The sequence below is a fragment of the Rhea americana genome, unplaced genomic scaffold (genome assembly GCF_003343005.1).
Source record: "Rhea americana isolate MKP2758 unplaced genomic scaffold, rheAme1 scaffold_319, whole genome shotgun sequence".
Classification (NCBI taxonomy): Eukaryota; Metazoa; Chordata; class Aves; order Rheiformes; family Rheidae; genus Rhea; species Rhea americana.
The window spans coordinates 438,891-450,318 of NW_028186445.1; the positions used below are offsets into that span (position 1 = coordinate 438,891).

At 57.0% G+C, this 11,428-nt stretch overlaps 2 protein-coding genes across 2 annotated transcripts in view; one reads left to right on the forward strand and one right to left on the reverse strand.

Annotated features, from left to right (window-relative positions):
• NT5C3B (5'-nucleotidase, cytosolic IIIB) overlaps nucleotides 1–7,008 on the forward strand; it is an 18,226-nt gene extending 11,218 nt beyond the window's left edge. The window contains exons 3-10 of the mRNA XM_085310398.1: nucleotides 210–308; nucleotides 923–992; nucleotides 1,551–1,597; nucleotides 2,091–2,176; nucleotides 2,707–2,796; nucleotides 3,964–4,126; nucleotides 4,989–5,189; nucleotides 5,664–7,008. Coding sequence (XP_085166524.1) covers nucleotides 210–308; nucleotides 923–992; nucleotides 1,551–1,597; nucleotides 2,091–2,176; nucleotides 2,707–2,796; nucleotides 3,964–4,126; nucleotides 4,989–5,189; nucleotides 5,664–5,774 — 867 coding nt within the window. The 3' untranslated portion in view covers nucleotides 5,775–7,008. The remainder of the gene's footprint in view (nucleotides 1–209; nucleotides 309–922; nucleotides 993–1,550; nucleotides 1,598–2,090; nucleotides 2,177–2,706; nucleotides 2,797–3,963; nucleotides 4,127–4,988; nucleotides 5,190–5,663) is intronic.
• Nucleotides 7,009–7,411: 403 nt separating this feature from the next.
• The window catches only part of FKBP10 (FKBP prolyl isomerase 10), a 7,000-nt gene continuing 2,983 nt past the window's right edge, over nucleotides 7,412–11,428 (reverse strand). The window contains exons 4-10 of the mRNA XM_085310399.1: nucleotides 11,127–11,272; nucleotides 10,863–11,052; nucleotides 10,470–10,615; nucleotides 10,064–10,253; nucleotides 9,330–9,472; nucleotides 9,016–9,179; nucleotides 7,412–8,870 (exon numbers count right to left, since the gene is read on the reverse strand). Coding sequence (XP_085166525.1) covers nucleotides 8,685–8,870; nucleotides 9,016–9,179; nucleotides 9,330–9,472; nucleotides 10,064–10,253; nucleotides 10,470–10,615; nucleotides 10,863–11,052; nucleotides 11,127–11,272 — 1,165 coding nt within the window. The 3' untranslated portion in view covers nucleotides 7,412–8,684. The remainder of the gene's footprint in view (nucleotides 8,871–9,015; nucleotides 9,180–9,329; nucleotides 9,473–10,063; nucleotides 10,254–10,469; nucleotides 10,616–10,862; nucleotides 11,053–11,126; nucleotides 11,273–11,428) is intronic.

Genomic DNA, 11,428 nt, shown 5'->3' on the forward strand with positions numbered 1-11,428 from the left:
CGCGGAGCGGTGCGGAGCGTGGCCGCCGGCGAGCAGCGCGGCCGGGGCTTGCAGGGAGCCTGGGAATAAGGAGCAGGATGAGCGGGGAGCGGGGTCAGGCGAGGAGCGGGGCCGAGGCCGAGGAGCAGGGCTGGGGCTGGGGCACGTCCGTCCCCTGGGAGCTGCCCGGGATACCCGGGACATCACTGACGCGGGGTCTCCTCCGGCAGGTGCCTGAACTGGAGAAAGCCACGGTCCGCATAAAGCACCCGGAGCGCGTGATGGGGATAATCCGGTCCATAAAGGAGCAGGGGACGGGCAAGCTGCAGGTACTGCTTCGTGGCCCGTTTGGCTCCAGTTGTGGTGGGGCTGTCCCAGCACCGTGGTGGCGGAGGGCAAGGGACACATCTGTCCTGCTTGATGCTTGTCTTCTGCTGCCCACTGCTTCTTCAGCCTCCCCAGCCATGGCCTGGCTGCTCCCCGCACCCACCTGCAGCGAGGTACCATCCATGCTATTTGCAGGGAGGGGAAGCGGAAAGCCCAAGATGAGAGGGGAGAGCACGCCGGTTTTCTGCCAAGGCCCAAGCTGGCGGCTCTCTGCAGATGGGCCTTTTTCTTCCTTGTTATGCACTCTATAAATATTAGCCAGTCCCCAAACATGCCCCCTCCACCCATGGCAGTAAGTCGGTGGATTATACCTTTTGGTGCTGATAAGAGCGCTGGGGGTGGGAGGGGTGTTGCCTGTCTCAGATGAGGACATCACAGCTGGCAGGAGCGTCAAAGTTTGTGGCCGCCAGCTGCTGCTTTGCTTTGTTGTGAGCCTGTGCTGCCACGTGAGACAAACCAAAGCTGAAATTGCTTCCTCGCAGGCACCATCCCCCTTGGCTAGATGTGACACAGTGCGCCAGGTCACTCTCAGATTTTGTCTTCTTTTATCTTCCAGGTCATTTCTGACTTTGACATGACGCTGAGCAGGTTTGGATGCAATGGCAGGCGCTGTCCCACCTCGCACAGTGAGTTGAAGCTTTGCCTGCATCTTTACTGTTCTTCTGTTCTCTCTCTGTGTTTGTGTTTTCAGTCTYTGTAGCCTCCTGTTATCTACTGCCTCCCCTTTTTACCCAGTCTGACCAAGTCTGTCTTGTTTGTGCAGCTCCAGGCCTCTGCCATTCCCAGCAATGGCTGCTGTCTTCCAACTCTGTGCTTCCAGAGAGTCCAAAACTCACTGGAGAAATGGTCTCCTGAGCTTTCTGCTGCAGCTTTCCCGCTGAGGCCCCCAGATGCTGCTTCTTTTTCTAATACTTATGCCCTAAGGCTTGCAAGCGTTGACTAAGCAATGCGCTCTTCACGCCAGGGTGTGCGTTGTGGAGTTCCTGGCTAGGATTTATAGAAGCAGCCACCGCTTTGAGACCCTGCAGTTAATATGTGCTCAGGTCAATGTGCCCCAGACTCCTAATTTTCAGGAAGAGCCAGCCTTCTGAGATCTTGACCCCAAATAGCTGCCTTTTAGAAAGCCTATTTACTGTTTCCGTGTGTTTCTGTGTTACAATGTTGGAATTCTGTTGTCTTCACAGATATCCTTGATAATAGTCATGTTGTTAGTGAAGACGGTAAGAAGAAGGTAGGTGTTCTTCTGTAAGACACTGACTGTTGTATCTGTGTGTTTGGGCCCCATCACTCATGATCAGTAGGTTGCACTGGCTTGCATGGCAGGGCAGRTGCACATGTGCAGCCCAGACGGAGAGCAGAGTAAATTTTCAGGCTGTATTTCAGCCAATGGTAGGGGAAGGAGAAGTTTAAAAGAGAAACTTAATTTGCATGCTCAACTGTAGATGTTTTTGATCTGGTAAGAAGAGGATGAATATATCTGTATTCATCTGGGTCTGCAGTATTTGACCCAAGATGAAACTGTCAGCCAGGCTACTAGAGAATTAACTCTTCCTCCAAGATCCCCAGGTTTGCTCAAAGCACAGTTGCTTAGTGAAAGATTTTTGTGGTTTTTTTGTTATTAAGCATGATGCTTTAGGGGAATTTGGAAACACTTTTTGTTGTTTACAGTCTCTTTAGATTTGATATTCACTGTATATTCTTTTTATATCTGTACAACGCTCCAGTTAAAAGATCTGCTGCACTACTATTATCCCATCGAAATTGATCCTGAACGGACCCTGGAGGAGAAACGCCCCCTCATGGTGGAGTGGTGAGYTGTTGCATGAGATGAGTTTGTCCTGCAAAATGAACATTGGAGGGGCAAACTGGAAGAAAGATGATTCCTCCTGAACCAAACACAGAGGAGCTTGCTGTGCAGCAGAATAGATCCCCCTTTAACATACAGTCTTTCCATTTCTTAAGAATATGGCACAGGCTTGCTAGATAATGTGCCCTAGACCATGCTGAGTGGGGCCAATTAACGAGCAAGGTGGATTCCAAGAAAAAGCTAGAAACTCTTGGAAGGAGAAGAGAGGTTCCCTTGTTACGGTTATTTATAATGGGTAACACTGCCCCACTCAGTGTGGTCTAGGGCAAGAACCTTTTAAAAGAGAAAGGTTAGATTGAATAGGTGCCTGTGACCTTGTCCCAGCAACTTCTTGCCCCCAAGGACTGTGTGTGCAATATGCAGAGCTTGAACTTTCTCAAGAATTGGCAGGAATAGCAGGAAGTTTCTAGCTGTTACTTTTCTGACTGCCTTACATTTGGACCCAGGAAGCTCACATTGGTTCCTTTCTCTAGGTGGAGCAGGGCCCATGACCTCCTGTCGCAGCAGAAGATCCTGAAGGACGACATAGCCCAGATCGTCAGAGAATCAGACGTGATGCTGAGGTACTGGCTTGGGGTTCAGCATGCTCCCCGATGCTGTCACTGTGGAAGTAGGTCTCCTGATGGCTCCATTGCTCTCCTTTACTTCCTGCTTGTGTCTTCCAGAGGTCTGAAGAGAGCTTGGGGGCACTCTGAACTGATTTCTGATAGTGCAGTTCACGTGCTTGCTTTCGCTCTCATCCGTGCGCAGCCTCCAAAGCGTGACAGATGCAAATCTTCCTTCATGGGGTTTAGTTCTAATCATGAAAGAGAGCCAAAGGTCGGCACCACAACCTGAGTCTCTCTGAAAGGCTGCTCTGTTGATGGGTGACTCCTTCCTGCTTTCTTGTGTCTTGGCGAGGAGCGGCCAAGGGGACCAGCAGATCAGTGGAGCTCCCTCAACAACTCTTCTGAGCCTTCAGCTGTTTGTAGGATGGGGTAGGGAAGCAGCATGCAGCTGCCCTCTTACAGATCAGATTTTCTCTCCGCTCACTGTAACCAATGGGCTTTATCCAGACCCTTGTCTTAGCATCAAATTTCACCCACAGCACAAAAATGTTGCACTAAAACTTGATGTTAAAACCAACATTGGCAATGATTTTCTCAAAATTAGCTTGAGAAGATTTGGTTTGAATTAACTTCCAGCCACAGAGAAGAGATAGATAGCTACCATATGTCCAGGCTTTAATGGGCCTGGGCTCCTCTTCTGCCCAGAAACTCCATGCTGGCAGTTTCTGAGGCTGTTGCACAGTTGTCTGGTAGTCCTTGCAACCCAGTCTGACCTGTTGTGGATCTGTAGCTTACTGTTTCTGAAGGAGCTGGTAGCCCCAGCTCACAGATGCATGTCCAGGCGTGCTGTGAGCTGTGACTACATGCAAGAAGCTGGATGCTTTCAGGAAACATTGGGCATATTACTCATGCTGCATGTTACCGTGTAGCTCCCCGCTAAGTCTATGTCTCAAAGAGGAGGCTGACGGTTCTGCTGCACACTCTCTGTATGCACAGTAAATATGACAAGGCACTCTGCTTTTTTGCAGAGTTCACGCATGCATTTCTGTTTGGGAAGTCCCAGGCAGAAATATGAGCCTTGTTGCTCTGCTGAGACCTTTCACAGCTCCACCATACACAAAGCACCTGTCACTGTGGGCTGAAAGGTGGTAATGTAATACTGCATTTTGGACTTTGCTTTAGGGATGGATTCAATGAATTATTCRACCAACTGCATAAATACAGTGTCCCCCTGTTCATCTTTTCTGCTGGCGTTGGTGACATCCTTGAAGAAATTATCCGTCAGGCCAATGTTTTCCACCCAAATGTCAACGTGGTATCGAACTACATGGACTTTGATGATAATGTGAGTTTCTGCATCACATACATGCTGAGAGTCTGCAGAGAGAAGATTTGTTAGAAATGAATTCAGGGCTACCAGATGTTAACAGAGACGCTGCTAGGCTAAAAGCTGTCTATTAACTCTTCCAAGTAGATTTGTTGCTTCCTTTACCTGGAACTGATCCTTTTCTGGATCATGGGAGCACCATAGAGACTAGTCATGGCCCTCCCACCCTGATTTTATTGGCTTCATGGRTTGCTCCCTGCTACCATAGCAGCCTTCCTGATCGTTAGTGTTGGAGGRCGCTAGAGGTTCCTCTGTTCGTATAGTGATGCTGGAGTTGTGCCAAGTGTGAATGAGAGTCCCTGCTGTAGAGAGCAGGTAAAGTAGGCAGAGRATGTACTGAAGCCTGAAAAGTCCCAATTCGTGCTAGAAAATAACAGGCCTTTTACAATGAAGCTTTCTGCTCCTGCTGGTGGCATGTTGGGACAGGCAGTCCTCAGGGTGAGCGTGGGGCAGTGTAACATGTACTGCCTTCCTGGAGGGCTGTGCCCTGCCTYAGGACTCCTCTGAGTTTGGCTTCCTGTGGCTCTCTAAATAGCTCTCGGGCAACACAGAGCTCAGTCCGAGATCTGCAGGATCTCAGTCTTCTGGATTTGTTCTCATTATCTGGGAAAGACTTGCTCTGCAAAAAGGGGACTCTGGGGGACCGAATCCGCGTGTTTCAYGGCCACTATGATGCCAGGCTGCTCTGTGGAGTGTCTCAGAGACTGGAGCTGGTGCCTTGTTAGCATCCCCACCTTTAGCTGGTTGCAGAAGGGGCACTGAGACTGTGGCACAGTGAAGGGATTGCTTTGGGATCAACTTCTCTGTCCTGTTTGCACAGGGAGTCCTCAAGCGTTTCAAGGGACCTCTCATCCACACCTACAACAAGAACAACACTGTTCTACAGGGTACAGAGTATTTCCAGCAGCTGAGCACTAGGACCAGCATCATCTTGCTAGGGGACTCTATGGGTGATCTGACAATGGCAGATGGTGTTCCCAGCGTGGAGAACATCCTCAAGATTGGCTTTCTCAACGACAAGGTGGGTGTGAGGAGCAGGCCTCTTTCTTCTGCACTAGCTCTTCCCGGGTGCAAAGCCCCGGTGGCAGCAGAGGAGGGCAGACAGCTGGCCGAGTGTGAGGGTGTGGAGACTGCCACCAGCTCCTCTGGAGCTCCTGTGAAAGGAGCWGGGTGGGGTGTCTGTTGTGCTCCCAGAGCACAGATGTCCACGGTTTGGGATGTCTCATGGTGGTTATTGACCCCTCTTTACTATAGCATCAAGAGACATGCAAGGGCTGTGGGCATGCTGGGCAGGCCCATGCGTCGTGGCAGCTTCTGCTTGCTTCTGGGTGTCTGCTCGTGCCACCTCTCACCAGCCCAAACCCACAGTGCCTCTTTATTTTGTTCCTGGAGATGTTTCATGGTGCTGTGCCTTATTCTCAGCTGCTGATATTTACAGTCCTCTCCTTTCTCTGTGGTCCTTGCCTCTCCACCCCTCCTGGTGGCTGTGCGACAGGTTGAAGAGCAGAGGGGGAAGTACCTGGATGCCTACGACATTGTGTTGGAGAGCGACGAGACACTAGATGTGGTCAACGGGATCCTCCGATACATCCTAATTGAGACATGAGCTGGGAAGCCAGTCCCAACTCCAGCCCTTCAGCAAGGTGCCTAGGGAATTAATGTCCTTTCTTTTACAAAGCCGGAGCGGGTCTTCTGGTACCTGCTCGAATCCGTCCTAATACCAGGGGCAACATTCCCTTCCTGCCCTGGCTTTTGTGTGTTGTGCCTATCCTGAACTTCACAAACTGTTGTTTTGCTCAGTCCTGGAACTGAAGGGGTGAGATGGAGAGAGCAAATGGTCTCCTCACTTTCCTCAGCTCAGCCCCAGCTCTGCTGCTTCCAACTCAAGACTTCATCCCAGCCAGCCCCGAGGCCGCAACAGACCACTTAGTGTTTTGGGTAGAGGCCTTCTGTACTTAGCTTCAGCGACTGAGTGCAGAAATAAAGATCGTTTGCCTTGGAATCGTTTCTAGGAATTGCATGTGCTAAAAGCAGGTTTGGTTGCTGTTGGAGGATGAAGGCAGAGGGGAAGCAGATCAGCTGGGGGGGGGGGTTCCTGGTAGGAGAACCATGTGAAGTGTGCGCAAAACTGGATTCGCAATCACCCTTGCTGTAAAAAGGCTCTTCTGATCATTCCTGCTCTTCCATGGGGCTCATCTGTCACTGCCTGATAAAGTAAGAAGTGGATTTTTGTAACAGGAATTGGGCTGGTAGGGTATGGGCGAACTTTGCAGGGGCAGCAGCATGGCTGGGGACTTGGAGCAGCTTGTTTGAAGCCTGGAGGTGTGGTTTCAGGAGGGAAGGCTAACAGTGCTTTGATTTTTAAGGAATATTTTAGATAACCGTCTTTCTAGCTTAAACTTCTGGGCTGATTCTGGGCTCTCAGAGCCCACAGCTCTTATTTTTGTGTAACCTCTGGTAATGTAAACAAAAACCAAAACTAAGATGACCCTGATTCAGCAAGGCGCAAATTCAGGTCCTTTACGTGAGAAGCAGCTTTCACATCCCACCCTGATGCCTCCACCACTAGTGGCCGGGACGCGTGTTCCTGCGGTGTTAACTATAATCAGGCTGTTTTGGGAAGGGTTTTCGTTCCTCGAGGGTGCTGTGGTGTGAGCCCGTGCAGGTTCGCAGCCTGGTGCCCTGTGTGTTTGCGCGGTGCCAACCTGTGGGCTGCTCCGGGTTCACCCTCGCCTGCGGCTGGCTTGCCGTCCTCCGCTTTACCGGTTGAGCAGATGCAGCTTCTGGAGGGTGCAGGCTTCATTCTCTTTGTGGAAATAAAAACGTTTGATAAAGCTGAAGCGTGTGTGGGCTGTCGCTGGCAACCTGCATCTCCCAACTCCCCCCGCTCCGCTTCGTCCCCCCCGCAAGAGCCGGTAGCCGCGGGGATGTCGCTGCTCTTGGGGCAGAAGCACTGGGAGATCGCACCGGACCTCGGCTCTGTGCACCCGTGCTGCGAGGAGCCTTACTGAGGGCACGGCCATCCCGGGGCTTTGAAGTGCCTCCGGAGTTGCTGAGGTCTCCTAGCAAAGGTGTTTGAATTTTATTTCTTTCTCTCCAGCCCCACACAGCAGGGGCTGAGGCTCGAWAGCTGCCGCCGCGCTGCCCGCCCTCGAAGGAAGGGCGAAGGACACGCGCGAGCCTCCTCCTTGTGCTGCTGCCCAGGCACGTGTYGTTGCAAAGTAACCTGACACGAAGACGCACTTCCTGAAAACCGGTTGAAATTATTTTTATTTGGTGCAAAGTAAAAATCATCATTTGAGGGATTCACTCTAACCCTTTACACTTTTTTTTTTTTTTTGCGTTTCTTTCGTCCCTGTTTGCGGGGCTGCACCGTGTGCAAGCCTYCAGCGCCAGGGGAAGGGCGGTGGAGACACACTGGTCAAAAGCAGCAACCCTGAGAGAGCCAAGTTAATGACTTAGCTGCACGTAGGCATCGAAATAAAATCGGGTTGATCCTTTTTGCTCAGTCACTGCCTGGTGCTGCCACTGGCACAGCTGCGCTGCGGGGCGAGGAGCGTGAGGCTGCGGCTGGCGGGCTGCGTGGGAGAGACGGGGCCTTCCCCGTTCCCCAGACCGGCGCGCGGTTCCCCGGGGCTCACCTGAGCTGTCTGCGAGGGGCCAGGCTTTCGGAACCGGCAGCCGCCCGGGASGCGCTCGGTTTCCCCGCGGACCCGAGCCGCCTCCAGGCTCCCGCCCCGGAGCGCCGGGCAGGTGCAGCGGGAAGCGGGGGCGGCACCAGGCGCTCCTCTCGATTTCTCCTCTGCTTTAGAGAGTGACATACATAAAACAAAAAAAATCCCTAAACTACGACCGGGCTGTTAGAAGCAAAAGGGAGTTGGCGGAGCCGGCAGCAGTGGGACGAGCTGCCGCCGCGCCGGAGGGACGCGCGTGCTCCCAGCTCCGCTCCCGCGCGCGCCGGGCTGCACCCTCCGGCCGGCTGCTCCCGGGAGCCGGCGCGGGAGCGGCGCGTGCCACCGGAGAGCCGGCCGGGAGGCTGCAGCGCGGAAATGCAGTCGTGGGCTGGGGCAGAGCCAGCAGCGGCGGCCGCCCCGGGCTCTGCCCGGGGCYAGACGGGGAGGGGGCGGCGCGGTCGGGGCGAGCGGCGCGCAGAGGCTCTGGGTCTGGCTTCGGCTAGGCTTGGTCCAGCGCCTGCCTCCCTGCTCTACCAGAGCCTCTGAGCACGAGGAGACGGGGGGCTCGGGAAAGCCGGCACCGCCTTTCCCGCGGCACATCGAGACGCCCAAGAACGTGGGTGTTTCCCACCTTCTCGCCCGGGTTTTTCAGCTCGGGGATGGCTGGTTCTCCCGTGCAAGAGGAACGCACGGAAGAAAACTCAGTTAAATATTATTAAAAAAAAAAAAAAAAAAATCGAAGATTGACCCTCCACGCTGGGGGTGCACAGGGACGGGCTGGCTCCCGGGGCAGCCCCGGCCCAGAAGCGTGGGAGCAGTCCTGGCCGCGGGGCGGCTGCTGCTCAGAGCTCCTCGTGGATCTTCTCCTGGTCCTCATCCGTCTTCAGCTTCAGCTCCTCTGCGGTGATCTTCCCGTCCTGGTTCCGGTCCTGGTTCTTGAACATGTCCGCGATGACCTTCTCTGGGTCCGAGCCGGGCATGAGCCGGCCCTTCCCTTCCGCCACCTGGGTCTTGATGAAGGTGGAGAACTGCAGGGGGAGAGGCGAGGAGGTGACACGTTGCCCCACGAGCGGCTGTGGTGCGGCCAGCTGCGCGCCGCGGGTCCGGCCTGGCCCTGGCGCGGGCTCCCCTCCGCCCGCCCCAGCCCCCGGCTTTGCCGGGGCCCTGGCCCACCTCATCGGCAGGGATCTCGCCGTCCTTGTTCAGGTCCATCTCCTCGTAGAGGTTTGCCGGCGGGTCCCCGTGCCAGACGAACAGGTAACCTTCGGGAACGCCCTCCTCCATGGAGAGCAGCTCCACCTCGAAGCGGAGCACGGCGCTGCCGGGGACCCCCCGGGCTGCAAAGCGAGCGAAGGCTGCAGCCGGTCCTGCACGCGATGGGTCGCCCGGCGAAGCGCCGGCCCCGGCCCGGAGCCTTCCCGCCCCGCTCCGGGGAGATGCGGCCGGAAGGACGCCGGGACGAGCCCGAGGCGCCCCGTGGCCCTCACCTCCACTCTCCCCGTGGCCCAGGTGTGGAGGCACGATGAGCACCCGCCTCTCCCCCACGCACATGTCCAGGAGGCCGGTGTTGAGGCCCTCGATCACCTTGTTGGCCCCCAGGGTCACCTCYTGGGGCTTTTCGTAGTCATGGCTGCGGGAGGCACAGAAAGGTTTGCGCTGCTGGGAAACCTTCTCCGACCTGGTGGGCCAACCCTGCTGGTCACTGCCACCCCGATGCAAGCCCTGCTGCCCCGGTGCAAGCCCTGCTGCCTCCAGTGCAAGCCCTGCTGCCCTGATGCAAGCCCTGCTGCCCCGATGCAAGCCCTGCTGCCCCGATGCAAGCCCTGCCACGTTCAGTGCAAGCCCGCAAGCCCTGCTGCCTCCAGTGCAAGCCCTGCTGCCCTGATGCAAGCCCTGCCACCCTGGTGCAAGCCCCACTGCCCCAATGCAAGCCCTGCTGCCTCCAGTGCAAGCCCTGCCACGTCCAGTGCAAGCCCTGCTGCCTCCAGTGCAAGCCCTGCCTGCCACCCCAGTGCAAGCCCTGCCAGTCCACGGCTGCGTGCCCGATGCCTTTGCAAAAGGATGATGCTCCCAGCACTAGCGCTGGAGCTGCCGCACCGGCAGACTCAGCCCCGCTCTTGCACGCCTGCTCCGGCGTGCCACCCTGMGGAYGGCCAGGCTTCAGGTTTGCAAATGRAAGCCGTGCGCGGGGCAGCCCGGCCGCCCCGTGACGGACGCTCACGAAGAGAAGAGCTTGGTGCCGTCCAGCAGGGAGCAGTTGTAGTGGTAGCGGATGAAGTCCCGGTTGCGGGTGGTGACGTTGCAGCCCTCGGGCCGGTGCGTGGTCTCGATCTCCACCGGGTCCGCGGGGTTGTGGAAGTCGATGATGTGGACGTCGAAGACGAGCACGGCTGAGCCGGGAATCTTGTCCCCTGGAAGAGGAGCACGCGGATGCCTGCTGGGAAAGCTGGAGAGCCGGTAAAACCTTTCCGGGCACCGTGGCACGGGTGTTCCCGAGCCGCTGACAGCTGCGTGCCTCTGCGCAGCCTTTCCTCGGTGCCGACGCTCTCCTCTTTGCCTGGACCCGGGGTCCAGCCTCTCGCCCTCTCCTTGCACCCCGGACCTGCGGTGCCAGGGGCGCCCCTCACCTGTGCCGTTCTCGCCGTAGGCCAGGTGCGGGGGGACGACCACCCGCCGCCTCTCGCCGATGCAGACCCCTTGCAGGCCCTGGTCCATGCCGGGGATGATGTAGCCCTTGCCGATGTAGGTGTCGTAGGTGTGATTGCGGGAGTAGCTGCAGCGAGAGGAGCCCGTGGCAGGATCGCCCGGCTGGGGGCTGCCCGCCTCCCCCGGCGCCCAGTCCGGCCCTGCCCGGGACCCTGCCTCTCCCCAGGGGTGCAGCAAACAGGGGCTTTCCACCGGTTTGCAGCACCCCGAGCAAGCTTCATCCTCTCCTGCAGCCTCTCGCCTCGCCTCCGCAACCCTCCCCGTGGCTGCGGGCGCCGGGGACGCCCCGCGCCGGGTGCTCCCCCGCCCCGTGCCTGGAGTCGAAGAGCGTCCCGTCCATGAAGGTGCCGTTGTAGTGATAGCGCACGAAGTCCCCCGGCGCCGCCCTGCGCCGGCACGACGCCGGCACCTCCAGGTGCTCCAGGAAGACGCCGTCCTTGGGGTTGTGGAAGTCCACCAGCAGCACGCTGAACACCAGCGAGGCCTGCGGCGGGATCACCGTGCCTGCGAGGGGGGCACGGGTCAGCCCGGACAGGGTCCCGCGGGCCCCCGCGGCACCGGTGCCCTTCCCCGCTCACCGTAGCCCTTCTCGCCGTAGGCCAGGAACGGCGGGATGATGATGCTCCTCTTCTCCCCGGCGCACATGCCCAGCAGCCCCTGGTCCATGCCCTTGATCAGCCAGCCYGTGCCCACGTAGGTGTCGTAGGTGCTCTGCTTGCTGTAGCTGGGCGGGGAGAGGGATGAGGGGGTGCCCCGTACCCCCCCCGAAGGGTGCATCCCAGCCCCAGGGCTCTGTACCCTCCCCCCAAAGGGTGCATCCCAGCCCCAGGGCCCCGTACCCCCCCCGAAGGGTGCATCACAGCCCCGGGGCTCTGTACCC